Source organism: Apteryx mantelli, chromosome 21 (assembly GCF_036417845.1).
Source record: "Apteryx mantelli isolate bAptMan1 chromosome 21, bAptMan1.hap1, whole genome shotgun sequence".
Taxonomy (NCBI): domain Eukaryota; kingdom Metazoa; phylum Chordata; class Aves; order Apterygiformes; family Apterygidae; genus Apteryx; species Apteryx mantelli.
Window position 1 is genome coordinate 1,933,158 of NC_089998.1, and position 27,174 is coordinate 1,960,331.

Below are 27,174 nucleotides of genomic sequence, written 5' to 3' on the forward strand. Positions count from 1 at the left end.
TGCGTTTCAGTAGCATGTTTTCCCTCTCCTCCCTCTTTTTAACTCTGGGTGTTTAACTTAACAGAGTTGTTGTGGATTCCTGCACTTCTGTTTTCTGTGTGTGTAAAGGGTAGCGTTGACTCTGCTTATATGTGTTCTCTTAAATACGATTGATGTGGGAGACCCTCCCAGCTCCGCTATGCTGGGAACAAACCTCCCCGCTTCTCTCGGTGGTGCTGGCGTGCTCCGGAGCCCGCGTTCGCGCTTGGCCAGCGCAGCCCCGCCAGGGCACATCGCGATTCCCCTGTGCACAAGTTCCTGAACAGCACTGTTCAGACCCAGCCATTTATTACATCGAAGTGGATCTTGCTAAGACTGTTTAATCTCCCAGCTGTAGTACATTAATAGTCCTCAGTATAATGTGTTTGTGTCAACTGTCTCTGCTCCTAATGTGATTGATAAAAGGTTGGAAATGTAATAATAAAAGCTCCTGTTGCATTCATCTAGCTGTGCCAATAAGTGGAACAGAAATGCTTCATTCATCAAGAGGAAATTCAAGATAAATGTAAATGATTATAATCACTCCCCAAAAATATGCTTGTACCAAATATGCATAAATTTGTTGTTGTTCAGAACTGTTATTTGGCTTTTAATAGATGAAATGCATTTTTGTGTATGTAAATAACACTTTGTGCAGGCTGCTTTTTCACCCTCTTAATCTTGGCATATATTACAGAGGTGGGTATGGGGAAGTAATTTATCCTAGTCCTTTACGGCAAGCCCTGAATGAGGAGGCCAGGTCTCTGCTCTTCCAGCCAAGTCCATGTAATACTGGAGTTGCCAAGAAATACTTACTATTTTCAGGATATATCTGCTACTAGGAGGAATCCATGGGCACTAGTGCTTGCAGCATGAGTCATTACTGATAATAAGAAGAAAAACACAGACCAAAGAAAGGTTAAGGAAGCATAACAGATATGTTCTTTACATTCTGCTGTTTTGGAAATGAATTGTGAAGGTACTGTGAAAGAGAGAAGGTTGCTGCTTATAATTAATAGTGATCTGTTTGGATTAGTAGAGGCTGTTTGGAAACTTCATTCAATTTTTAAAAAAAGTAAAAATGTAATAATTATGCAAAAAGTTGATGAGGACTGTAATAAGCACATTTAACCCTTCTGTCCCAGATATTCACCTTTATTCTCCTGGCTGTGTGCTCATGTAATTGGATTTCTTTCATACTTTTGCATTTGATATGCATTTAACCCTGCCTATTTGGCTACATAAGGCTCAAAATCCAGTGAGGAATTGGCTTGATTCCTGGGTTTTCCCTGCATTTCCCCATGAACAATGCTCTAAATCCTTCTTAGCGTGTCGCCCCGCACTTTACTGGTCTGCTAGCCCCCTGGAGCCATCCAAAACTCTCATCTTTCTCCCTCATCACCATCACACCCCCAGGGTACCACCCAAAAGGTGAAAGTGTTCACAGCATGATGACAAGCCAGCTTTACACATCATCTTCTAGCTCGGATTTAATTAAACAGGTTTTTTTTTCTTCCTCTCTTTTTCTCTTTCTCCTTCTCATTCTCTTCCTCCCCCCATCCCTCTTGCTTCTCTCCCCCTCTTGCACGCGCTCTCCCTCGCTCCCTCTCTCTGTGTTTTATCAACCCTAATGAAGCAGTATTCTTCATCGATCCTGCTGATTGCCAGCCCATTCCTTTTGTTTGTTGGCACCGAGCCATTCAGCCGCACTCTGACAGCTCAGCTCGTCTAATTAGCTCTGTTGTTCTTTTCCCCATGTTTCACCACGTTGCAAGTTCAGTTGAAGTTGCCACAAACTTAATCCTTCCATTCCTGCCATAAATTCACACTCTTAAGCTGTCTTCATTGTAGAGAGGAACAGCCTTGTGTGGGGACTGATCTTCAAGACCTTAACATCTGACCTTTTTATAAACCTTTTTTCCTAAGGAACAGTGGCAACACATCTCTGAATTTCTTCATCGTTTCTGCTGTACACCATTTCCTTTGAAATGAAAATTCAAGACAATAATCCTGCTGTTATCTTCTGCATACTGTTGTGTAGTGTTTCGGCACTACGCACAATTTGGTGGCTTTTTCCTTGCAAGAAAATTTGAGCTTTATGTTCCTAAAAACTTGCAGAGGTGGGGGAAACCCTCATCTATCATTGCAAACAAATTCACTAGTCATCCAAAGAGTGCTTAGGTTGTAGGCCTTTAACAGCTTCCTTTCTATTGTAGCTGTTAAGGGAGCACAAGCTCAGGGAGGGCAGGAGTTGAGCTGTATTCCTTCATTTATTTGAGGGCTTTGGGGATTCCTGTTGAAGCTAGCATTCAGCTAAGCCAACAAATTAGACTTTGTTTCAGATAAGGCAGTACTTTCTTAACAAAAACTGGAAAGCTTGTTTGCACAGCCTGGCCCTGATGCTGCAAATGTGCATTCCTGCATTTGACTCAAAGGGGTAAGTTCGGCAACAGGATTCCTCTTTAGCATGGGGAGGCACTGCATAAACTTTACCTATGGAGTCATCATGTGTGCTTATTCCTTTCCTTGAAGTGAAGCTTGTTTGCTTGTGGAGGTATATGGGAAAATTAAGCTTGATTTCAGAAGATGATGGGTATGTCACTTAAGACTGGACTGACAGCAACATCACCTTCTGCAGGAAGCCTTTAGATTTTATTGCAGACAACAGAAAGAAGATACACTAACATAACACCAGTGGTGATAAACCCAGCAAGGTTTTCTGTTCAGCTGCTGAAAGGAACCAAATTTTTTGTGAAAAATGAGCAATGCTTTTCATGTTGTAACATTTATTCTAAGCACCAGTGTTTTCAGTGTTACTTTGCACCGAATTCTTTGCTTCAGAAGCTGGTTTGTTATGAACAAGCAGACAAAAGGATCGTGGTGTTAGAGCTGAACTCTGATTTCCACTATAATGTACAGCAAAACACTGGATTTTCTATTTTTACTGTTTCAATTAACTGTTTAGATGAAGCTGACATTTAGGAAATCTTTTACCAGAAGCTTAACCTGTACCAAACAGGACACTGGAATAAATGTTCACTCCTGGGCTAATAGCTAATGGTCAGTGACAAAAGCATATATGTTTCATTTGCTACTCAAAAGCATGTTTTTTTATGAGAAGTCTTTTAACAAGTTATGGGTACTGTGGTTCATATTAATGCTGATAAAATTGTAACTTCATTGTAGCACAGAAAAATAAAAGTTTAAAGGTGCTTCTACATGGAAAATACATTTAAGATAACAGTGGATATGCAGATTTTGTCATTTTTGCTTGTTGCTTGATCAGCTTGAAGTATTTGCTGAAATTTCTTCCATGTATGTGTGTAATAGGTTCGGCCTCCAAGACCTCATGTTGTTAAGAGACCCAAGAGCAATATTGCTGTGGAAGGGCGAAGGACTTCGGTTTCTAGTCCAGAACAGTAAGTGCTTTGCTGCTCTGCTTCTCCCTAGTGGCACTGGTGTTTAAAGACTAGTGTGTTCAAAACTGGACCTGGCCAAAGGAGGAAACAAACAAACAAACAAAACCCTACAAATCAAAGTAATTTTTTATGAACTATAAGAAAGGTTTATTTTTAATTTTTGGAATGTTTGAGAGGAGGAGTGAAAAAGCAGAAACCAAAGCTTAAATTATTTGGAAATTCTGGTCTGTCAAATTACACTTAATCTGATCAGCCTATTTAGTGAAAGTTTTCAGTTTTGTGGAAGTATGTTCATTTTTGTTTGGGGAGCGTGGGGGCGGGGGGGGGGCAGTGTTTGAACGATGCTTTAAATGAAATTTAGCCAAGTCCCTGCAACCCCCCTATTGCTGCTGGGCTTTGCCTGGAAGCTGCCGGTGGTTTGTTTTCCAGCGCTGGCGGTGCGGGCTGCGTCTCGTGCTTGTTAGAGCCCCGGCAGCAGAAGCTTTGTAATGAGCTTTAGAGTGAAGCCTTGTGGAGCTTGACTGTCTTGCTTAGTACTGGCTAATTTATCATCGCTTTGGATTTGACTACGAAGTAAACGGGGGTAATGTTCCAAGTAAGTTGGGCTGCTGTAGCCGACTGCTAGTACATAGAGTGTGTCGCCTTCCAACATCTCTCTTGTTCATATAAACAGTATATTCTGTTATCTCGAACAGAGGGATTTTTCAGATGCTTTCATGAAAGTCACAAATTGGAGTACTTTTTAAAAAGAAGATACTGAGTATTGTTGCTGATTTTCTTAATGTGTAGCCATAATTGAGTTAAGCAATATGCCATCAAATAAAAAACTAAGAAGAGAATGAATATCATACCTTACCAACAGCATAAAAGACACTATTGCATTTAACAAATATACCTGTATGCTGCATCAATATCCAGTTTGGGTTCAAAGTTATTTGGATTCTTTTTGAGTGTAGCTATTTAAACTGTTTAGAAGTACAAAAGAGCACTAAGTTCTGCTTGGATATGAAGTCTGGTAATAGTTAGCTGCATTTCCTATGTGTCTGAATAAGCAGGTTGCCTCATTTCAGTTCAGAATTTGGGGATCTAAGGACTGGGCATTTTGCCAGGGGCCATTGATCTTAGACAGAAAAGGTGTCTTGAAAAATACGGCCAGAGTAGGGACAGAGCTGTCTGGCCCTCCTGCAGGAGCAATTGAGCAGTGAGCTGAGAGCAGCAGGCAGCAGGGCCAGGATCCGTTTTCCAAGTCATGTGAAAAGCTTAAACTGGTGTTTCCTGCCTGTGAAGCATCTTTGGTTCCCTCCTTGGACGGGGGACGCTCTAGCATTTTCCAGCTGTCCTGTATAACTTGGGATGACCGAAATTCTTGATGCTGGGAACACATGCCAAAATGTTCATATGGGAAGGAGCCTTTACACCAGGATGGGGAGATATTTTGGGGTTTAGCTAAAAATGAATGGTCACTTTTAAATTATACAGGATGATTTATCCATTTTACAGTGGACTTTGGTTGCCCTCTTGTGGAGTAGATTGCAAATCCTGCAGAAGAGCTCACATGGGGTTACAGGGTGGTAGCTGTCCCTGCACAAAGGTTTTGGAGTACTCAGTAAGTGCTGAGAAGTTTTACCCCCCACCTCATTTTTTTTTAAGGGTAAATCCATGCTTTTTTTCTTAAAGACTGAAATCTCCCAAAGGGAAATCCCCCTCTCTCTTAGTGACAGCTTAACCCTTGCAGCTCTGAGCAAGCGTGTCTGCCCGGGAACGAGTCTGTTCATGAAAGCTGCGCCTTATACCAAATGGGCAGGAGCTGCTCAGGGCGTTCAGGTTGGAGGAACTCTCGCGCCTCGGCTGGTTAGAAACAGCAGCGGAGCACCAAAAAACTTAGATTTGACTTCAAAAGCGCGAGCTGCCTGCCCATCTGGAGAAGATCACTGACTGAGACTTGGGGAGAAATCGTGCGTGTCTTCATGCTGGCAGACTCCAGGGTGATCAGGGGCCTCTAACAAGGTCCAACGCTGCACAGTAATATTCCCACAAAACCAGGTGGGTTCAGCTCTGAGTTGTGTATGCAAAAACGTGTCCGTCTGCGGCTTGACTGAGGCGTAACTGCTGTGACGGTCGTCTGCTGGGTTACGGCTGAGGCCTTTGCTTCGTGGGCTAACTGCTACCTTGCTTGGAAGTCACCGAGTGGTTTGTAGGGCCAGAGATGCCCCATATGGAGGGTCGTAGGGGTGTTTTACCTTTCTGTTGCGTGGCAAAGGGAGGCCGTTTTCAGGCAGGTGCTTCTAGGGAGGCGCTTTTGAAGCTGAGCAAGAGCAGGAGAAGAGGCCAGGCTGGTGCAATGCTTCTTCTCTAGAAGGTGGAGACTTCAGGAGCCCCTGAAGTGAGATGGGAAGTGAGAGCTTTAATGATGCGTGTTTTGTAACTCCCACTGGTGTTAGTAAGACGAATGTGTGATTCTTAAAATAGAGTGCCCACGTCCTCACGTAAGGTGCTTGCTGGCGAGGCCCTGGCCTTGCAGAGGAAGCGAGGTCTCGCTGTACCAGAAGCTGGGAAGTTTGCTCCGTTTTTCAAGGTGGAGCTGAGTTACCACATTGCTCCTCCTGTGCGTGCCTCGAATCGAGCAATCTCGTGTGAGAGGAGCCAGTGGAAGCACTCGCCGGGCTGCGTCTGGGGAGCTCTGCGTGAATGGTTGTTGTTGGCCCTATCAGCCAGAACTTCTCTGTAACTTTTTCTTTTCCCAAAGTAATGACACTAATAATCAAAGATAGCCACTTATCTGACCTAGCTGTTCACCTGAAAATGCTGCTGATTGGGAATGGAAATTTTCATATGCAAGATGCAGATCCTGCAAACCTGTAGGATGAGGAACCCAGTAGCTGCAACTCACTGCATCGGATTGGGGAGGGACAGTTTAGATTTTCACTCGTGTTTGCTGGTAGTGTCGGGGTAGCCTCGTTGCAGATTGGAGGAGATCCCATGAAATCTGCTGCTCAGCAGCAGGGCAGAGAGGGTGCTTTTCTTAAATTAAACTTGACCAAAGTATTTAGTTTAATTGCACTGGCTCCAAAGCTAATTATTAGACAGTTACTTTTCTTGGATGTTTGTGTGGGATATGTTTTTGAGGAGGAGCTTCTGTTCAAGGAGAAGTTTCTTTCTATATTCAACCCTATTACTAGCTTTTTAGTCTCAGATGATTGCGTGTAGGCTTCAGAGACGTTTCCCAGGATCTCTGACTCATCAGCTCAAACCATGACTTTGCATCCTGCTGCCAGCTGGTGGAGAGGGGGCCCTGGGGACGGTGTGCCGTGAGCCACCGCACAACCTGCGCCCAGGTACTCGCTTCTCCTGCTGCAGCCTCTTCTCCATTCGTAACCTTGCGCGGCGTCTCCGAGAAGCAAACCATCGAGCAGGTGTCCCTTCATTATTAAGGCATTTCTTATGATATTGGGAAGCTTGTATCTTCAGTAGCATGAGCTATTTTTTTTCTCTGTTTGAAAGAAAAACATTGTTCTCATGGTATATGTGTTCATTTTCTAGTCAGTCTTCAGTTAAAATGCAGGAGGATGGGAGCAGTTACTCCAAAGGACACTCAAGGTTGTTGCTAATGTAGGAGTCTGTTGTTAAACCCGAAGAGCTGATAGAGGAACAATTTTCTCCCCCCATAAAAATGTCAGTCATTCCCCCTACAGTAGAAAGTTTCTTTTTTCTTTTCTTTCTTTCTTTCTTTCTTTCTTTTTTTTTTTTTTTACAATTTTATCAATAATTCAAAGCCTAAAAGGTTTACAAAGTATAAATATTCTTCAAAATTGTCATTAAGTCTAAAATGTATAATTTTAAAACTTTTTTTTTTAGGTATAAAATAACAGGAAGAATTTGTAGTTGAGAGCTCAGAAAATGTTGGTTACCACCTGGGGCAGGCCTAAACACGTGGGACATGCCTCTTTAACACAAATTAGTTGTTCACAGAAATAAGAGGTTGCATTTTTTTTTAAGAGATAGGCAGTTCTTTGAGAGCTCTCTTTTACACCGCAGCGAGATTTCCTATTAAATGCAGAATAGGCTTCCAGCGTGCTCTGGGTTCTCTAATACTGACTCGCTGCCTTCCAGGGCATGCAGAGTGGGTGGAAATTAAAATAGGAAATCAGAGGGTCAGGCTCGCAATTAACAGCATGTCAAAAGGCTCTTGGGCTGGCTAAACCAATGTCAGGGCTGCAGCAGTTCATTATGGCTTTCCAGAAATCATGTAGGACTCAGTATCGAAGCTAATGGCTTTCCCGTATATCATATGAATGAAAATAGGCTGCAGTGCAATAGTGGGCTCATTACACTGAAGTTGGTATGAAATCCGCATGACGGCTGTGTTAAATGATAGAGGCTCATAAAGCACATTAAATTCCAGTTGTCGTAAGCAGGCTCTTGGAGCTCTGCCACCCGGGAGCCGGGCACGGCGAAGGCTTTCCATGGCCTCCCTGCAAGCAGGGACCTCTGCTGAGGAGAAGCACGAGGCCAGCGAGTCCCCAGCTGAGCAGCGATGGCTGAGTGAAAACGCAAATCCCGCGGGTGAGAGCAGGCAGACTCGCCGCCTGCGCTGCCTTCCCGTGCCGGGGGGAGGCTGGTACGCAAGAGGCAGGAGGCAAAGATGGGGCGGCCAAGACGGCACATGCCCAGCGAGGGCAGGGCAAGCGAGACAGAAGTGTCCCGAGAGCGGTCGGGATTTCTGTGCCGTGCCAAGCAAGAACCGCAGTAGCAACAGAAGGACGAGCCTGAGGACGGGGCTTGAGCAAGAGCTGCCGCAGGAGCTTTTCTCGTGCTAAGCTGTGTCACTGCTGTCCCCCGCGGGCCATCGCCGGGGTGGGCAGCGTAGCGCCGATGGGCCCCGGTTTGGGACCCGCCGTCCCCTTCCTGGTTCTCCCCCTTGCTTCCAATGGGATGGTTTCCCAGAAACTTCAATTCTGGGGCCTGTTTCTGCCGTCTGCCTTGGCGCGAACACACCGAATGTCTGCAGCTTCCTTCGTGAAGAGATGCGATAGCTGCAGGGGAAAGTGCCAGGCAGGTACGAGCGTTGCAAAGCAGGCGGAAAATGCAAAGCAGCTTGGGACAGTCTCACATCTTAGATCTGCCAGAGCCGGCAGAGGTTTCCTTGGCTTCTTCCCACTCGGAATTCTCCCTGAACGTTTCCAGCTCTATAGGTAATTTTGAACAGTTTGAAAAACACTATCAAGCAGTGAGTTACGTGCCTTCACTGGCCGCACTGATCACACGCTCTTGTTTCTGTTTTCTGATGGGATGACGTGTGATATAAATTTTTGTGTTGCTTTAATTTAAAATGCAAATATTTTTGTTTTTCTTGAAATATTCTGCTCCTGTGAGCATTCACAGTATACAAAGTGACACTTCATAAATCAAGTAAATATTTTAATATTTCCTTAGTTCACGCTCAGGTGTACTGAGTGTTCATAAGATGCAGGAAGGAATTCCAGGGACGGATCCAGGCTTTGTTCCCCTTGAACAGAGCACTAGGTAATCCCCCTGGTCCTGGGTCTCCTGTTTCGTATTGGCAAGAAAAAGCCTGTGCATCTAAATCCCTTATTCTCTTCATTTTACTCTCTTAAGAGGGACAAATGCCTTAGTTCCCTAGAGTTGTTGTATAGCTATATATATATATATTAAAAAAAAAGATAAATCCAAATAAACCCAAATCTCAAAATCCTCCATCAAATTTGGGAAGCCCATTCTGGGAGAATAATGCGAACAAGTCCACCCTACCCCTTTGTTCCATAATCTCTGCAATCAGGAAAAAGCAAAGCAATTAATAAAATACACAAATTCAAAAATATTACAGAATTCTCCTTATTAATACTCAAATCCTATGCTCACATTTTCTGGATATATATTTTTTTTATCTCAAGTACATTTAGGTGTCAATTAAATTTGAAATATCTACATTTGTCAGCATTTCATTTTTGGCCAGTGTGATGTGCTGCTGATTTGTCCATGCATCCTGACACATGAAAAAAGCTCCTGAGATGCAGATCTTCCTCATTAAAAAGGAAGCCGGCGCTATCGTAATGGTACGCGGAGCCATGGAGCGCATCCCCGGCTTTACTGCGCCATGTTTCTGACATGATATTTAAAAAGGAACAGCCGCGGCTGTCAGTACTGTCATATGCTAGTGCTAACCGAAGACATGTTAAACTAAACATTAGAAGGAGATCAGCAAGTCATCTGCATGGTAGCTCGGCGGAGAGATGAGGGAGGCAGGAGCCGGCGCAGCCGTGTGGAGATGATGAGGGTTGCGGCGGTGACGGACACCTCCTCTCCGTGGCGGGCGGCAGCGGAGCCGCGGGCCGTGGGAGGGCTGCCGAGCTGGGTTAATGAGGGGACGGGCGCTTTGGGGGGCTCCTGCTGCCTCCAGCTAATGAAAAATTTAAACCTGGACAGTTTTAGACTGTTCCTTCCTTATCTCTGACCAAAATCTTCCATGGTGCACCCGAGCAGCGCAAGAGAAGTGCTTGCTCGCTTCTACTGATGCAAATCCCACTTGCATTTAAGGAGTCTTGCAACAGCAACAGAAACGGTGCATATTAACCGTTGCTATAGATTTAATCGTATTTGCGCTCCTCTGCAATCGATGACCTGACAAAGAAGGTGTCATCTCCTTCCCGGTTCCCTTAGCGCGTGCTGGCCCGGCGCACCTGAGCGCGGCCCCAGCTGCCGGCAGGCGAAAGGCGTCAGGGCAGCGCAGCCTCTCGGGCGCCTGCAGCCCGCGGCCGCCTACACAGGCACCGAGCCCTTAGCTGGTGTCAGCGAGGCGTCTGGAAACTCTGCGTCGCTCTTGATTTCTGGAAAATAATCTTAGCTTTGCCGGAGTTAGGTCAGATGTTAACTTACTCCCCTATGAGAAAAAGGCAATATGTATATATGTTAGAAGAAATATTTTAAAAGAATCTCCAGTTTCTAAAGTTATTCTAGGTTGAGCTCTTTGTTAACGTAAACTGAAGTTTTTGGATAATACAGTCACTTTCCTAAAAAGTTGGCTAAAAATATATTATAGCACATTCCGCCTAATGCAGTGGCAGCTCCTCGCTTTCCCTGGGTGCCTGCTGCAGCATCACGGGGGACGAGAATAGCTGTGCGGCAGCTTTAATTGGAGTGCCGCAGACTACGATTTAGCACGATCGGCTGTGCCCACTGCCACCCCAGTTTTAGATATTTTTTAATTAATTAGCTCTGACCTGATTGTGAACAAACACTCGTTGACACCGGCAGCGCGTGGCCCTCCTGCGCCGTCGCGTGCAGCGTCCAACGTCTCTCTTTCCGACCTAATCTCTGCGCCCCTTTGCCCAGCTTCAGTCCGTAGTTACCCAGCAATAAGGCAAGAGAAGTAAGACGTAGCAGCGGCCGGTCCCGAACCCAAAACCCACCGGCGGCAGTTTGTGAGTGTGTCAGTCCCGGAAAGGCGGCAGATCGCATCCCTGCTCTTTCCGTGTGCGCGTCGGGCGCCGCGGGGATTTCGGCAGGCCCCCGCGTGGCTCCCTGGCGCGGCGCGGGCGATGGGCGAGCGCGGCCCCGCGCAGGACGGGACCTGCCCGCACCACCACTGCCGCCGGCCTGCTTCCGCGCTCCCGCAGGAGCGGGCCTGGTCCCGGGCCGCGGCACGAGCGACGCCGGGCTTCGTCTCGTGGTTCTCGTGTGTCGCTTCGTGCCCTGCGCACCCTGGCGTATGCTCGGAGGTGACAAATGGCTGATAAAGTGCAGGCGGCTGGAAACGCTGGTTGCTTTTATGATCCTGGCGATTTCTTCTCCCTTGCCCCAGGGAGGGGGAAGGAAAAACCGGAGCTGCCGGTGGGGCTCTGCGCGACGCTGGCAGCATTCACCGCCTGCGGCGCTCCGGTCCGTGAGACGGGCGAAGGGGGTTCATATTGCCATCGTAAGCAGTTTTGTCTTCTTTTTAATTCCCCCCATGCACACTCAGATATGCCAGAAAGCAACTGAAGGTGGAGAATAAATCTAAGCAATAAACATTAAAAATTGAAAAAGTGGAGAGATTTTTCATTATATTGCAAGCGGATATCATTTTGGTGGCACTAAACAAGGTTGTGCTTGAATTTTAGTATATGGAAAACACTGGGTTGTGCTGCAGAGTCCTCTGGTTAGCACTAACAAATCTTGTTGCTGTGGTTTTTTGCTTTCAGTTATTTGGGAAGCATTTTTCTTAATATTTCATGTGCAGGAGTGTATTTTCTGTACGCGTTTTTGCTATCCAGTGGCCCCGTCTCTGGGCTTCACTGAACGCTGGGATGTTTCAGCAGGGCCGGTGAGGTGCTGTTTCTCCACGTTTCCCTCCTGGTTCCAGGGTGTTTCCATCCCAAGTTCCCTGCTCACGGACTCGTCCCTCTTTTGCTAGAGCTGATAGAGCATTTAATGATTTAGAGCAGCGATAGACACTTCTGAACTTGCTCCAGTGGAAACAGGGAATCTTGGAAGCTTCTGCTTTATGCAGAAAAGAGTAGCTTATTGGTTTTAAGCTTAAAACAGCGTGAAGCAACTGATAGCTACAATAAACAATAGAAAAATATTCATAAATTCAGCAAGCTTAAAATATTTCTCTTTTATCCCCAACCAGCGCACATTTAACCAGACGCGCACAGGCACGCGCAGTTAGTTTTGTGTTCGCTAAGAATTTAGCCGGTGTCTTCGTTAGGGGCGAGAGCAAAGCTGGGAGATCTGCCCTCCGCGCTTGTCGCAGAGAAAGATGACTGACGTGGGCCTGTCAAAATTCGGGCCGAGTAAGGGGTTTTGTGTTTTTGCTTTTTGTTGTGGTGTTTAATCAGGGCTAAAGCGTGTTTCCAGAGGCACTTTAGGTTTTACGAAGGTTTCATCCGAACGGATTTTTGCTCCAGGCTGCTGCTAACGAATTCAGAGATTGATCGTTAGCATCCTGTGATGTGGGAAAAATTAACTCGAGTCCCTTTTCTGCCAGATTTTAATGTGAGACTTTGAAAGTAGTTAGCCGCCGAGGAAAGAAACATATGTACCTCGCTTGGCACATTATGTTTCACGTAAATCCTTGGACAGTTTTGTTTTTATTCCATTGTGAAGCAAATTTCCGATCTCAAGTCAGCTCCTCATGTGTATCAGACTAATGTCAGCCCTCGTATCTACAAACACAGAGGTAGATCTAATATTTGCTTTCTTGTAGCCAGAGCTCAGAGGATCTGAGGAAGAAAGATGTATTTCTAAGGGACAAAAATAGATTTTTTGCATCCAAACAAAGAAAATTCATTTTGGGCATCCAAAATAAAGAAAATTCATTGAAACTTTCCAGAGAAATTTTAAGCAGCTATCTTCAGTAGGCAGACAATATATATATATGCCCACTTAGAAGAATGTGTATAAAGCACATGTTATCCAGTATATAGCTGTTAGACATACTGCTCTCAAATACCACACAAAGGTGAACGTGTTTAAGGGGAAAAAATAATGGGAAGCGTTCCCAGGGCGCTATATCAAATCTATGCGGCTGCCCAGCAGCACAGCATGGTGTCACTTGTCCAGCTTTGGGGCATGCAGCAATTTCTGATACTTCGCGCATATTTGTCCTTGCTCTATAATACCAGTGACTTAACACATCCTCTGCATTGGTGTCTTTATTTTGCTCTAAAGACCATACTCTGCCGTTCGTGCACTTCAGTCTGCAAAACTGGTGTCACCGGTTGGTTTCTGCAATTGCACCTTTGATAGCAGAAGAGCCCCGTGAACAATTTGAGAAGGCGCCCAACTCTCTGAAGCCACAGTGGGGAACGCGGGTTTGCGTGCTGGCTTCTTCTGCAGCGTGGATGTGCTCGCAGGGCTCGGGCGCCCTCCCTGCCGGGGAGCCCCCGTGGCTCCGTTGGGCGAGTTGGGTTTTCAGCGCTTGCCCGCAGAGCTCCCGGCAGCGGCAGTCGGCCGTGTTCGGCCCTGGCGTCGAGCCTGGGGATCGCTTGGTGTCTCTCTGCTCTGCAGCTTTGAATGTGACAACTTGATAACTTCCTTTTCTCTCCCTGTTTCCTTCAGCCTTGTAAAGCCCATGCGACACTATACAGTCTTCCTCTCTGAGGACTCTTCTGATGATGAATTTCAGCAGGAAGAGGATCCTGTCTGTGGCTTCTCTGAAAACTTTTTCTTCTCTGCTCCTTTTGAATGGTCTATCCTATTTCCTTTCTTTGTATTAATTCAATCTTTGAGCAATGTTTTTTGCACGGGTCAGGGCTGCCTGCTTTTATACTTGGAATTTTTAAAATGCTCCTGCAATCTTTGTGTAGCACTTGGTGAATGTTTAATATTTCTCCTACTTGGATGTTTTGCTATTTAGCGGCATGCAAAAGCATACTCCTGCATGAAGCAGCCTGCCGTAACGCACCGCTTGCTGGTCTGTGTTAGCCGTGAGCCCTGCGGGAGGGAACCCCCCTGCCCTCGTCCCAGCGTGCTGCCTCCCTCCTCGTGCTCCCGTCCAAACCCGCTGCCGCCTGCCGTCCTCCCTGCCCGCTGCTGCCTGCGCGTTTGGGATCGTCCCGTGAGCTTGCTCCCTGCAGTCGTCAGCTTTCCCACGTCCGCTCGCTTGATCCTGCCTCTCTCTTCTGTCAAGTGCCAGATCCTCAATGGCTCGTAGAGGAGTCAACCTGCAGATGTCCTCCAAGGGTTTTGAGTGTGCTCTGCCCAAAAATTATGCAAGAAATAACAAGCGGTTTGTTGGGTTTACTCACCACTTTATTTATGTGCAACTCCTTCATTTTTTAAATTGTTGCCGATTGGTAAATCCCAAAGGTCCATGGCGCTGCCTCGCCTGGCCTTCTCACGAGGTGCGGAGCAGCTTGGCCGTATCGCAGCTCCCGCTTTGAGGGAAGAGCATGGTCAAATGCTGGCTGCCGGCGCTGAAATCTTGCCGAGGTAGCTGTGCGGGGACAGTGCCAGCCAGAGGGGCTGCTCTTCCCGCGCCTCACCTGCCTGAGGATTCCTAGGGGCAGGAAGGGAGACACGTTGCGCAGAATTGCACCCGCTCTTCTCACCAGCGCAGTTACCAGCTTGCCCGGAATCGGGGAGGAGGAGGCGCCAGCGCCCTGCGCGCTGCTGCCCGGCAGGCGGAGGCCCTGCAGGGCGATACTGATGCCCGGGCAGGTGTGAGCGTTTCTCGAGTCAGGCCTGCCAGATGCAGCTGTGTCGGACTGAGCTGGAGAAAGAGGCTGCCAGTTTGATACCGGAGTGTCCGGTTTCTGCAGTTCGCTGGAGTCCTTCCGGCCCGGCTGCCCCCCGCTTGCCCCCCGCTGAATATCCCTTCAAATCCCAACCTGTTTGCAGACCACGTCAATACGACTGTGAGACCCCAGCTGGAGCCAGCGTTAGTGGCGCGATGGCAGCCAGCGCGGCCGAGATCTGGAGGGCAGTGCAGGGACCGAAGGCAGTCGGGCAGGAGGAGCCAGACTCTGGGTTTAGCATCAGAAAAAAAGGTCCCACACTCTCATGTTTGGCATGGAAAAAGCCACTAAAATATTTTGTTTGCGAAAGGTTCCTCAGGGTTTTTTTTGCCGTTTGATCTGGTTCTTAGCAGATGAGCACGTACGGTATGTGAGATTAGAGAGAGGACCAAGGTTTGCAAAAGCTCCCTCTGTGCAGGACCTGTGCCCTCAGCCTGCCCTGTACCTGCACTGTTAGCGCCCCGTGTTGCTGGCTGAATGCTGCTAGTTATGGCTTGACGAATGAAGCAAGATGGACTCTGTTTATAAATTTGCATTATATAAATGTATTATAATAAAATATGGAAAGAAGAGGATTCTTCCATATTATCTTTGTTTTGGGGGGGGTCTCGCAAATATTTTCTTTTAATTGAAAACCTTGTTTAAATGCCATGGTAAAACTGCCTGCCAGTCAAGTGCCAATCACGGCAGGAGCGTGTGGCACTTCTTGCTGTTAATTGGAGGCGTATTATGCTGCTCTTCTCTGTACACCCAACCAATATGCAAATCCACTGGTGCTCAGGTTTTGCTGAGGTACATGTGAGAAAAGCATCCTGCTAACTAGGTCTTGGCTGTAAATGTAAAATAGGTGTCTCCATAATGGATTGTGTTGTTTCTTGATAAGATGACACCGGTATAATCGTTGGAACCCTGCACAGTGTTCCCAATTATTGCAGGAAAACGCTCTGAATTATGCTCTGTGCTGAGTTAGCTCGAAGCAAGCAAATGCGAGCGCGTGCAAAACCCAGGGCGCTTGCAGGGCGCTTAGCGAGAGCCGTCGACGCGGGGGGGGAGGGAGGGAGGGAGGGCCGGGCCCCGAGTGGGGAGCCTGGGGCGCGTGTCCTGGAGCGCTGCTCGTCCGCGCGTCCATGACTGCAGAACCACGGCTCTGCTCTCGGCACGTCCCACGGGCGTCCTTTCCCTCTCTGCAAAATCCTCCGGTGCCAAGTCATCTTTGCATGTCCTTCTGCCCTTGGTCGCTTTGCTCGCGCGCTGGCTGTTCACAGGCACTGTAAGCTGTATTCTGCCACCCAAAAGATTTCTGTAAAAGCCATCAAGCTCCTTAGTAGATACTTGCTTTAAAAAAGATTAGAAAGACTCACATATGCAGCATGACTTTTGCTTTCCTGTCTCCTAGGCCGCAGCCATATCGGGCCCTGAAAGAGTCTGATAGTGCTGATGGGGAAGAGGCTGCCAGTCCGGAGAAAGGCAGAGCAGCTCGGCCACTGAGCCCGCTCCCCGCCGGCAAGGCCGCCGAAATCAACCTCCTTGAAGACATTTTCCCAAACTTGGAGGTGGAAACGCAGCCGCAGCCTCTCAGCCAAGCTAAAAGCCTAGAAGACCTGCGGACTCCCAAAGAAGAGGGAGATCAGCGATGCACATTCGAATACCAGGTTTGGAGAGGGTTTCGTGCTCTCTGGAAGCATTTGCACGGAACTGGGCTGTCTGTTGCCCTTTATTCTTCGAGAAACATTTTCATATTTTTGGGTAGTTGCATCCATTTTCCAGTGCTTTGTTCATGTGTTTAGTGCCCTCCCCCCCCGGACCCCTCCAAATTGCGTATGTTTGTTTAAATGACCTTCTGGTCACTTTTTTGTCTTTAAATCACCTCTGGCCATTTTGGGCTAGGCATCAGGGGGACAATCAATGTTATAAAAGACAAGTTTTCTTTAAGAAGAACTTTGCTGTATATGTGGAGCTTAGAAAGTGCTGATCTAAAGCAGTCTCTGATATCTTCATGTGACATGGAAGAAAAGGATGTCATTTCAACCTTATAGTCATATTTAATGTGTTATATCCAGATGTTTTGACAGCTTTTTTCCATACAGTAATTAAGGCTTCTGAACTTCTGCACTTTAGATATAGACCTGAGCTCCTAACCTGGCTTCCAACAGGTGCCAGAGGATGTCACAGCTGAGCAACTCATTAGAGGCAGAGCTGGAAGTACAACTCCAGCCTTCCTGTCCGCACTTCCAGGTGGCACATACGTCCCTCACCTCCCAGGGCCACAGCCTGCAGACACATCCTCCTCCGCTCATAGCTCAGTAGCCCATCTTCACTTCATGATCTGTGTTGTGAGGAGATCAGTAGACATTAACATGTTTTTTGCTTTCTTGCAGAGAATGGATCTTGGTGTGTCTGAGAGGAACAGGATTGTGCCAACCATGAAGCTCTCTCACCCCTACAACAAGCTGTGGAGCATGGGTCATGATGATATGGCTATCCCTACCAAATATTCCCAAAGCTCGCCAGAAAGGCCCTTGACTGCACTTGGTAACATGCCGCCAATCACAAGGAGACCCCGTAGCAGAGAGAGTATGCTGGCTCCTGCAGAAAAGGATGAATCAAGCCCTGCCCCTCAAGGGAACATCACTATTCCTAGGCCACAGGGAAGAAAGACTCCTGAACTGGGCATAGTCCCACCACCACCAGCACCCCGGGCTTCCAAGCATCAGACTCCAGCTGGGTCAACAGAAATTCTCACCACCCATGCTACAGGACGTAGCCCTTTGGTTTCAGATCTTATCCCAGAGCCCTTTGGACTTGGTGGTGTGTCCCGAGACCCTGAAATCCAGCAGTCTGTAAGTTATTCCTCTCATCCGTCCCAGCTTTTGTCCAGTGCTACCAGCACTGCTGAGATGCTCCAGCCTGTCAAAGTGAAGACAGATAATGCGGGCAATGAAAGCGACTACCTTCTTAGCCTGCTGGATCCGTTAAAAACAGCCAGCTGGCAAAGCGCCAGCCCGCAGCAAGGCCCCCACAACCTGCAAAGCTCGGCCACTCCACCTGCTGCAGCAGGCTTTGCCTCGGTGGCGAGTGACTTTGTGTCTCCTCCAGCTGCGCCGTTTGTCCAGCCTCTCGGCTATCCTTCCCCAGCACCACCTTTTCTACAGCCGTCTCCTAATCCATTTACACAAACAGTGCCAGGAGCCCTCTCGGTGTCTCTAGTTAGACCCCCAAGGGGCTCTTTCACCCCCTCCCTAGGTCATGCTTATAGCTCTAGCTTTATAGCACCTAATTCTGGTTTCTACCAACCACAAAGACCTCAGCCAAACATTTCAACACTGTCCATGCCCAACTTGTTTAGCCAGGCTCCAGCTGTGCCACCAGCTAGCTCCTTGTTGCTGCAGAGCCACAGCCTTTCTCCAACAAGCTCTCTCCAGCCAGCATGTGTAAGCGGTCCTTCTAAAACCAGAACATTGCAGGTGGGACAGTCCAGTTCAAAGATAGATACCAAGCAAGCACTAGCTCTCCTGTCTAATGAGCCTCCTTTGATCCCTTCCAGGCCAGCTAAGGGCTTAGAGTCAGTGTTAATACCCTCAAAATCTGAGGAGACAAAAGATCCATTTGAAGAGTTGTTAAAAAAGACAAAGCAAGAGGTATCATCCACACCAGGTAAGGTTGAACAGCTCAGAAAGCGATGGGAAACCTTTGAGTAAGACTCCCGATGGCCTTTTGATGTGCCTTTGGGATTGACAGGGTTTTTGTTTTACTTTGTGTTTTGCGCCAGCATAAAACCAAGTATGTCTTTTATGGAAGGCTTAGCCAGGATGGCTGCAGGACCATTGCTGTGCTGCGAGTCACCGTGCTTTTTGCCCCGAGTTCATTTTGTTGGGAGTCCCTGCGTTGTCCTGGTCCCTGCAGCTGTTTCCTTGCTCCTCACTCACCACCGCTGAACCCCCCCCTGCCCCGTGACTCCTGCACTGACCAAAGCATGAAGGTGGTTGGGGTTTGGTTTGGTTTTCCACACACAGCTTTTCAGACGATGCTACCGATGCAGAAGTGGCTCCTTCCCTTGTATTCGCAGTCCTTGGCGCAGCCGGGAGCACGACACGGCACGTTGTACTGCTGTTTTCTTCCTGCCTGCGTGAATGGCGCTCGGTTCACTTATTCCTGCCTTAGACGTATAGCCTATAGCGTTTTGCTTTCACTTGTCAAGTGCAGCACACAGACCCAGCTTTGTGGGCTGTGCTGAAATAATCCACAAGGCTTAAATTGAGTTTGTCCTGGCTTGAAATACAGGCATTCATTTGGGTTACGCACCTGGATGAGCTTTTGTAGTAGATTTTTAATTTCCCTCCCCCGCTACGCCAGCCCCGAGGTCGCAGGAACCTCTCTGGTGCAGAATCGTCATAGTTCCTCGTTGCACCAAAACCACAGCACAGAGCGGAGCAGCCTGCTGCTGCTCAGGGTTTGGTCCTGGGTCTCTGTTGGGAAACTGGAAACACCAGCAATTGCTTTTTTTTTTTTTCCTTTGAGTTAAAGACATCAGAAAATAGAATCCATAAAGTGTATCCTAGTCCTTATGTAAGTGTATGTTAATATTATATATAACTGTTATAGCTGGCAGTACATGAATGGGATGTAACTATCTTATTTGACTATTAAAAAACAAAAAAGAGAAAAATTGGGGTATAAAGGTTCCCAGCTCGCGTGTTAAGTGCCAGGACACAGAGCAGAGGTCGATGAAGGCTGCAGCGCGTGGGCTGTGCAGAGGGAAACGGGACTCCGGAGCGGCGCGGAATAAGCGGTGTCACGTTGGGCCACTGCTACGTGGCAGCTGCCCGTCACCGCCGCCCTTCAGACGTGCCCGGGATTTCCTGCCGGGCTCCAGGACCCTCCGGCCCCTCTGCAAAACCACAGGCTTTATCCCGCTTTTGATGAGAACGTTTTGCTGGTGCAAGAAGGCTTTAACTGGGCGGTGGACTGGACTATAAGTCAGGCGGTGCAAAAAGCAGTACACAGGTTAAAGGGTACGTTCATGCTGATTTTCTAAGACACGTAGCTGTGGCAATAGTATTCTTAAGTAGTTTCATCTTAATCTTAGCATCTCTTTTAAAACCTGCTGTCTTTACAGTGATCATTTTTGTGTTACTTAAGTGGTGCTTTTTTTTTTGCTTTGTTTTGTATTTGGCACAATCTGATTTAAAACATGTCACTCTAAAGGAGGTAATCACATCACCATTAAGCCTTTGATAAGTAAAAGAAATCATTTTGGACACATGGGAAATTCTTGTAAAGCTTTATCTGAATTATTTCCAATGTATCTATTTTATTCATATAACCTTGGAGATTTTCTTACTCTAATATATGAAAATGGCTGTCTATGCGTTTGAGTCCGTGCAATACAAAAGAAAAATACTCTAATATCTGAAATGCCAACAGTTTGGGAAAGACCTTAGTATTATATTAGTATAACTATATTTCTGTAAGTACTGTTGATCTTACAAGCTATTCAGTTGGATTTGTATTTTCTTTTTGTGTTGGAAGACAGATGGTTTTGGTATTACATAGTAAAGTATCTAAAGTCTAATACACTAGCACCATTTTATTTTATACTATTCAGAATGTTAACATTATGTAGAAATTATAAAGTTGGTCTGGAATTTCAGTTCTCCTTTGCTATGAGCCAGATCATAAAACTTTCTCAATTATGGTGGATCTGTATAAGCATGAGAAAGTTCTGCGTATGACTTATCATTTGAATTTCACATACCTTTTTTATTTTTAAAGTTGTACACTGACTATATACTGAGTAGTCCTATTACACATGCTTAATTAAATAGGAAATGCTCAGGTACATCTGTATCATTGCAAATCATTTTCTATCTCTGTTTATTGTTTTACTCTGCCCATATTGTATAGTGTAACTCCGAAACCGAGTACTTTATGCAGGTGGGATTTTTTTAGACAAAAAAAGCACTCTGGGTGTTTTTTTGGTTGGTTCAGTTTTTATAAGTCAATTGTGAGGCATTGAAAAGTATTAACACTTGCTATAGATGGTGTCACTCGCCCTTCGCTTTATTCTAAAGGTGGGAAGGGGACGCGGGGCCCCCGTGCGCTGCAGCAGCGCGGGGCGGCTCTTCGCTGCTGTTTGTCTGTCCTGACTGCTCGGGCTGCGTTTGCAAGCAGGAGACGGGTGTGCGCGTGTCTCATAATAAAGGAATCAAACCATCCCCGGGGCAGTATTTAGTTACTTGTCTTATTTAAACTCAGGACTCCTTGATGTGATTCATTCTTGATAGTGTCAGACGTAAACAAAGTGCACTTGCCTGGAAGAGCAAGCTCCAATGTGAGAAGTTTCTTTTTCTGACTTAAAAGTATTTTTGAGCTTTGTACTAAACTAGTATGAGAAATGTTCCTCTTATTTTTTTTGCCTGATATTTTTCATCAGTGACTTTACTTCAACTTTCTACACTTTCCTATACGCACTGTACTTGTTTGCTTGTTGTGTAGTGCTTTCATTATTGATTTTTTTCCTCAATTAGAAATGGCTTTTACTAAGAAAAGTTTCTGACCCAGAGTTTAAGAACTGTGGTACAGATAGTAAAACCACTTTTCTGTCTTGCTCACTTCTTAGGTTAGAAACATTTTGGGCACTGGAATTGGAAGCTGTCAATCAATCAGACAGACATTTTGTGTCATAGAGAAAACGATACATGAATTCTAATTTTTATTACTTTAATCTGTAAAGGAAAAGTGAACTCTTTCTGCAGGCTATAGCTGCTGGCCAGGCTGCTGCATGCAAGCCAGAGCAGCTAGCTTCAGCCAGGGCTCTGCTTTCCTCATGCCAGAACCATCACTTCACTTCAAACTGTTTTCAAACCACCTTCTTTTCTTTTAATTCCAGATTGGCTGTTCACGCAACCTGAGCGTTGCCCCTCCAGATCATGTTACTGCTGATTTTTTTTCCAGTGGCTCCTAATTTTTTGCTTGCAGAAGACATGTGAGGAGAATTTTGTTGCTGAGTACCTTTGTCTCAGTGCCTTATATACAAGCATTAATTATCAGAAGTCTGTGACTTCTCTACACGTACTAGGGATTTTTTTTTTTCCTAGCATGCAATGAATGGTCAGAGATGCTTAGATTTCTTTGCTTCCTTTTTTTGTATTAAAAAAAAAAAAAAAAATCAAGCAGGAGACTGACATCTGCCACGTTTTCTTCTCCTTAGAAGGTGGTTAGAGTCTGTCAGTAACAAATGACTGTGATATTTCAGGGGAAATTAATATCCCTTTAACCAACCATGAGGAACCACTGATTCAATGACACCCTGAAAGACGTGTGTGCAGTAACTAACTTCCTTTTGTTAAATAAATGCTTCGTGTGCTGTCTTCAAAAGAGCATGTAAGTAGGTAAATGATAGCTGAGGGCTTCCTCAGCTGTATCTGTTTGCACTGTGGGATTTATTCTAGTCTATTTGTAGGGTTTTTTAATGCCTTTTGCTCCGTGTACATTTACCATACAGGCTTTGTGATCAAAGTGACTGTTCCAGCATCAGCAGATTAAATTGGTTAGTGGTGAACAAGAAGTCTGTTAGCTGCTGCTGCTTTCAACAACATCCAGGTTTGGAAATCTTTGCTTTGCTTTGCCTTTACCTGTTGGCAGTTAACAGATTTGAGTATTTAAAATCCTGTGTTGTATGTACGTAAACCAGTGAAGAGAAGAGCTGCTCAGTTTCGCACACCGTCCTTTCACTCCTGCAAAAGGTCCCGGGTGCGTAGGAGACAAAAACTCCCGCCAGCCCGGAGGGCGGCACTGTCGGGTCCCTTGCAGCTGAGCGCAGGTCGCCTGCAGCCCTGGACCCATGTTTTTGAGTGGACGGATGGACTGGCATCATAAAACAGAAGTGAGCTTGTGATTTTTTTTTTTGTAGGACTGTAAAATGAATTGCTTGAATTGAGTTACGGAGCTTTGCAAAGTAGGTATTTCTAAATCTCTCCATTCTTTTACCGGAAACATAAAAGGGGTGAGAGGGCATTGCCTAGAGGTAGAGCTCCCGTCTCACTTTGTGTGGTGCATAAATCCACCATGGAAAGTTGGCTTAATTATTGCCAAAAACTTAGTGCATTTCCCCAGAAACACTTTTCAGGAACATCATAAACTGCATTTTCTCCTGCCTCGCGGCCCCCTCGGCCCCGGTTGCGCAGCACAGCAGAGTCGGTCCCTCCTGCAAGGCACTAACGGAGTCACCCAGGGCAGGTGCAGCACGAGCGTCCAGGCAAAGGGCGACAGCAGGAGATGGGCTTAGGTTAACGCTGATGGAGGAGATACCTGTGAAATCTGTGTATACAGGAAATGGTCTTCTAAAAACTTTAATGTGAATTTCCTTTGAAATTCACGGGTCATAAGTGACTCTGGTGTGCGATAAAATAATCAGAGGTTTAATAAAATTTTAAGTGCAAAAGTAGCACTGAGGTGCTGTGCAAACTGTGCATTACAGACTAAAATCTGCCATCTAGAAATCAAGTTAATATTTAGCAAAAAAACAATCACAAGTCAAGGTAGTAGGTATATTTTTAACTTTTTTTAATTGTAAATTTCTTTGAGGGCCATTCTAATTTTTACAAATTATAAAATTTACAGTTACAAAAAAAAATCAGGATCATGATCATTATCTACAGCAAATCCAGTTTTGTGAAAAAATATATTCAAAAATTAAATATCAAAAGAAAGTTAAGTTCATTATTAAAAAAAACTTTCATAAATTATATTGCAGAAATGCTCAAGACACTGACAAAGTATTTTAACGCTTTTGCTAGTATTGGCCTTGGGTGCTTAGAGAAGAATAATCTGCTCTGCTAATCCCGTAAAGCAGCCGAGCAGCAGTCTCCCTGCTGACTGCCCAGGAACAGCAGCGGATGCAGACAGCCTCACCGCTTCCAACTTGCCTCAAGGCTGTTTTTTAGGTGTCTTCACCTACTGTTGTTGGTTTCTGTAGCTTCTTGTTGCTTTTCAGGATATTTCAGCAGCTTAGTAATAGTCAGTTCCTATAACACAATTCCATTTTTCTTCTCAAAATAACACAGGCTGGAATAATACTGGTTCATGTAGATCCTGTTGCTGCCTTCATTCTTCTACGGTTTAGACAAAAATGGAGCTAAAATGTGAAAGTAAAGTCTCTCCTGGCAACATCTGTTAATCAGGTCTGGATTTTGGGAAAGCTGAACTATATTCTAAGCTTGCTGTAGTTTTATCATAGGTCATTATGGGATGAGCAAAACCACACCTAACTCTGCATTTAAGTAACGGCTCCGCAGCAGGACTCCAAGAGGATGCAGGAGCTCACGGACAAGCCCACTGGTGATACTGTGGGCTCCATGAGTCCGTCCTCACCAGGAGATAACCCCAGCCTTAAGACAGGCACAGACTGGGATCTAGGGGGAGTTTTAGGATTCTCCGGAGCCATGGGGTAAGCAGCTCTGCGCCGTGGGGCTGCACCGGTGCTGCTGGCCAGAACCACAACCTGCCTCCTCTTCCAGCCGCAGCCTAACTCGTTCCCCTGCGGGCCGGGGACTGGGCAGCGTAACTGTCCCTGCTCTGGGAGTATGTTCAACCTTTCTAAATAGCATGTGGAAAATACACAGAGCAAAGTTTTCATGTTAAATGTAAGTAACAGTAGTATTATTACTAATAAATAAAAGTGACAGCAAGCTCACCAAACCGAAACTAGGGCATTTCTTTCTTCTTCAGTACTACATCCAAACCACATCCAGGGTGTGACCACCACTTGCTCTGTTAACTGTTATTTAATGTTAGAGGGGCAGTGATACTACACATAAAATATTGATTGCCTTACCATCTAATATTTTTTGTTCCATTTTCCAAAATTTTCATTTTTCACCTTATATCAACAGTTGCATGAAAGCAGAAGATGGGTTCTTAAGTGGGCAGCCCCAACCAGTAGGTTTTGTACTCAGCCCTTTGCTTAGAATTCCAAAAACATTGCAGCAGGAGTTAAAAAAATATATTTTGCAAGAGCAAAACAGTGTAGGATTTTCTACCAGTGCCAATTAGCTATGGTGTGCAGATTGACACCCTCTTTATTAACAGTACTTTGGAGATAAAAACAGACACTTTTCTAAAATATTTCTCATTGATACTTGTGGTAACTATCGTGAAATGGTAATCATTTGAGGCCTTGTTTGGCCTGCTCACTCACAGGTCTTTCCCAGTCTCTGCCACATTATGCTAAAGAAACATCACACGCAACAGCTGGAACACTAGCAAAGGAGGAAGAGTCCCACAATAACCATCCTTTCTAGAGAAAAGTGGAAAATAAATGCTATTTCACCAGAGAAAATTTAGTTTCATGTTGAAGTTCAATACCTCAGTTAGTTAACTTAAGTGAATTCCACTCTTCTGTAGTGACTAGCCCAGACATGATGTAATCTGGCCAGGGAAGGACGGGTCTTGAAATACCTGCTTCTCCCCTCCTCCTACAAGCAAGTATCACTTGATGGTCAAACATTAAATCGCTTACTAAGGTCTGTTCTGCAGTCAGTCTACTTGGAGCAGTCTGGAGGTCGGGCTGGCACTGTGTGGATGGCGCATACTAGAGCTATAAACAGATGGGGAAAACCCCAATCCAGCCTGCTACCATCACCCTTCCCGTAAAGCCTGATCAAATAAAGTGATCAGTTTGTCTACATACAAACATCCTCCTTTCAAGAAATTATTTAATACTGTAACTGGTAATTCAGTCTCAGAAAGGCACTTAATATATTCCTATGGTTTAGTCTTAGGAAAAGATTTAGTAGTGTCTAATACTAGTGTTGTGATACTTATTTTCTGAGAACGTAATGTGAACTCTGGTCTAGCTCAGGAAGGCCAGCAGCAGCTCTGAGAAATGTCATCTGTCGGTCAGTCACTTGCCTGGGCTTTGCAGAGGAGGCGCCTTCTCTCCATCACGGGCACATGTTTTTGAACTGGCCGTGTCATTTCTTAATACAAATATTTTCTCTATTAATTAGGCCTTATTGACTTACCTGCATGGTGCTCTTTATGCTGACTGCATGGCAGTGACGGTTATTACAGATATAAGTCCTCAGAGGCCTGAGGGACACAAATTCAGTAAGGGAGGATGCCATACATATGGTCCCTACCCTCTCTCTTACTGATGACGCTACAGTAGCATTATTTGCTCTTAGCAGTTTTGTGTATCCATCTCTGCTGCCACAGCCACCACGTCTTTCTTCCTGGTCTCCACCAAGCTCAGCAGAACTATCCCCCCCCCGCCACCCCCACATTTTTTTACTGCTCTTGCTGGCAGACCAGTTTTATACAAAAGTCTTTTAAGAGCAGAGCTGCAGTAACACAACCAAACAAGCTTGTTCAAGCAGTTGAATCTTACTGCCAAGTAACAGCAGACAGTTGCCTGCAGCCTATGAAGTAGCTTAAAGCAATACAGAGCTAGCCTAAAAACACACCTCAAGACATCAGCCAGAAATCAGTGGCCGTTATGGGCTGACACTGCACCTGTCCTGTGACTCCCAGGTCTTATATCAGCCGCTCCGTTGGTGGCATCTTGATCACGTTCCACATTTCCACTCGCGCCCCCTCCTTCTCTTGCCGGCTGGGGCTGTATGTTCCCTGAGATGCTCTCCGTCTCTTCATGGCAATCACGGTGGCTGCAACAGCTGCAAGGAGAAGGGCAGCCGCTGCAGCCCCGACTGCTCCCACCACGGAGGAGGTGCTAAGATGCGCCCACACCGGCTGCTGTGGTAGAACAGGGTGTTACTCAGAGCGGCCACGGGGACAGCGCTGCATGTCACACACGAAACAGTGCCAAGTCCCTCACCCCAGTCCCCTGTGCTGCTCCCTAAGCTGCACAGTTACCATCAAAGCGATGGCAGCAATGCCAGACATAAGCATCCCCCCTTCACCGGTTAGGCACCATAGTCCCCTCGCTGTCCCAGGACAGGCAAGGGATGCAGTAGAGGCCTGGGGGCTCTTCTCCTGCTCACCTCCTGCCGCCCCCAGCCTGTTAATCTGTAAGTTCAGTATTTGGCAATGGGCACTGCAGAGCTCTCCAGCCACCTGCCCACAAACCCACAACGTTCTGCCAACACGGCTGCTGTGCGGTACCCATGGGAATGTCTAACGATAGATCCAAAACAGAGATCGCTTCATAAAGGATGTGGCTTCGTACAGCGATTTCAGTAGTTCCTGACAGTTCCTTGTAACGCTGTGTCTAGCACGAGGCAGGAGTTCACAGCTGCTGTTGCTGTTGAAGATGCTTTGTGAAACCAGATTTGAAAACTTCATACTGCTGAGCTGAAAAAGCTTTGAGTGAATTTGAATTGTTGAAAAAAACAGAACACTATATACAACCAATCAATCACAAATATCCTCTATACAGCTCTCCTCAGAAGTATATATAGATCTTCATCTGCAAATTAGTGCCTAATTTAACCCTGCCTTTTAAAGCAGTCTTTAAATGTACCATTGCTGCGTGAAAGGTG

At 46.1% G+C, this 27,174-nt stretch overlaps 1 protein-coding gene across 5 annotated transcripts in view; it reads left to right on the top strand.

The window, feature by feature from the left end:
* DENND1A (DENN domain containing 1A) overlaps window positions 1–20,513 on the top strand; it is a 228,105-nt gene extending 207,592 nt beyond the window's left edge. For all 5 annotated transcript variants that reach the window (XM_067308804.1, XM_067308803.1, XM_067308805.1 and 2 more), the window contains 3 exons: window positions 3,349–3,437; window positions 16,071–16,326; window positions 17,053–20,513. In XM_067308804.1, the coding sequence (XP_067164905.1) occupies window positions 3,349–3,437; window positions 16,071–16,326; window positions 17,053–18,372 (1,665 nt within the window). In that variant the 3' untranslated portion in view covers window positions 18,373–20,513. The remainder of the gene's footprint in view (window positions 1–3,348; window positions 3,438–16,070; window positions 16,327–17,052) is intronic.
* Window positions 20,514–27,174: the final 6,661 nt, after the last annotated feature.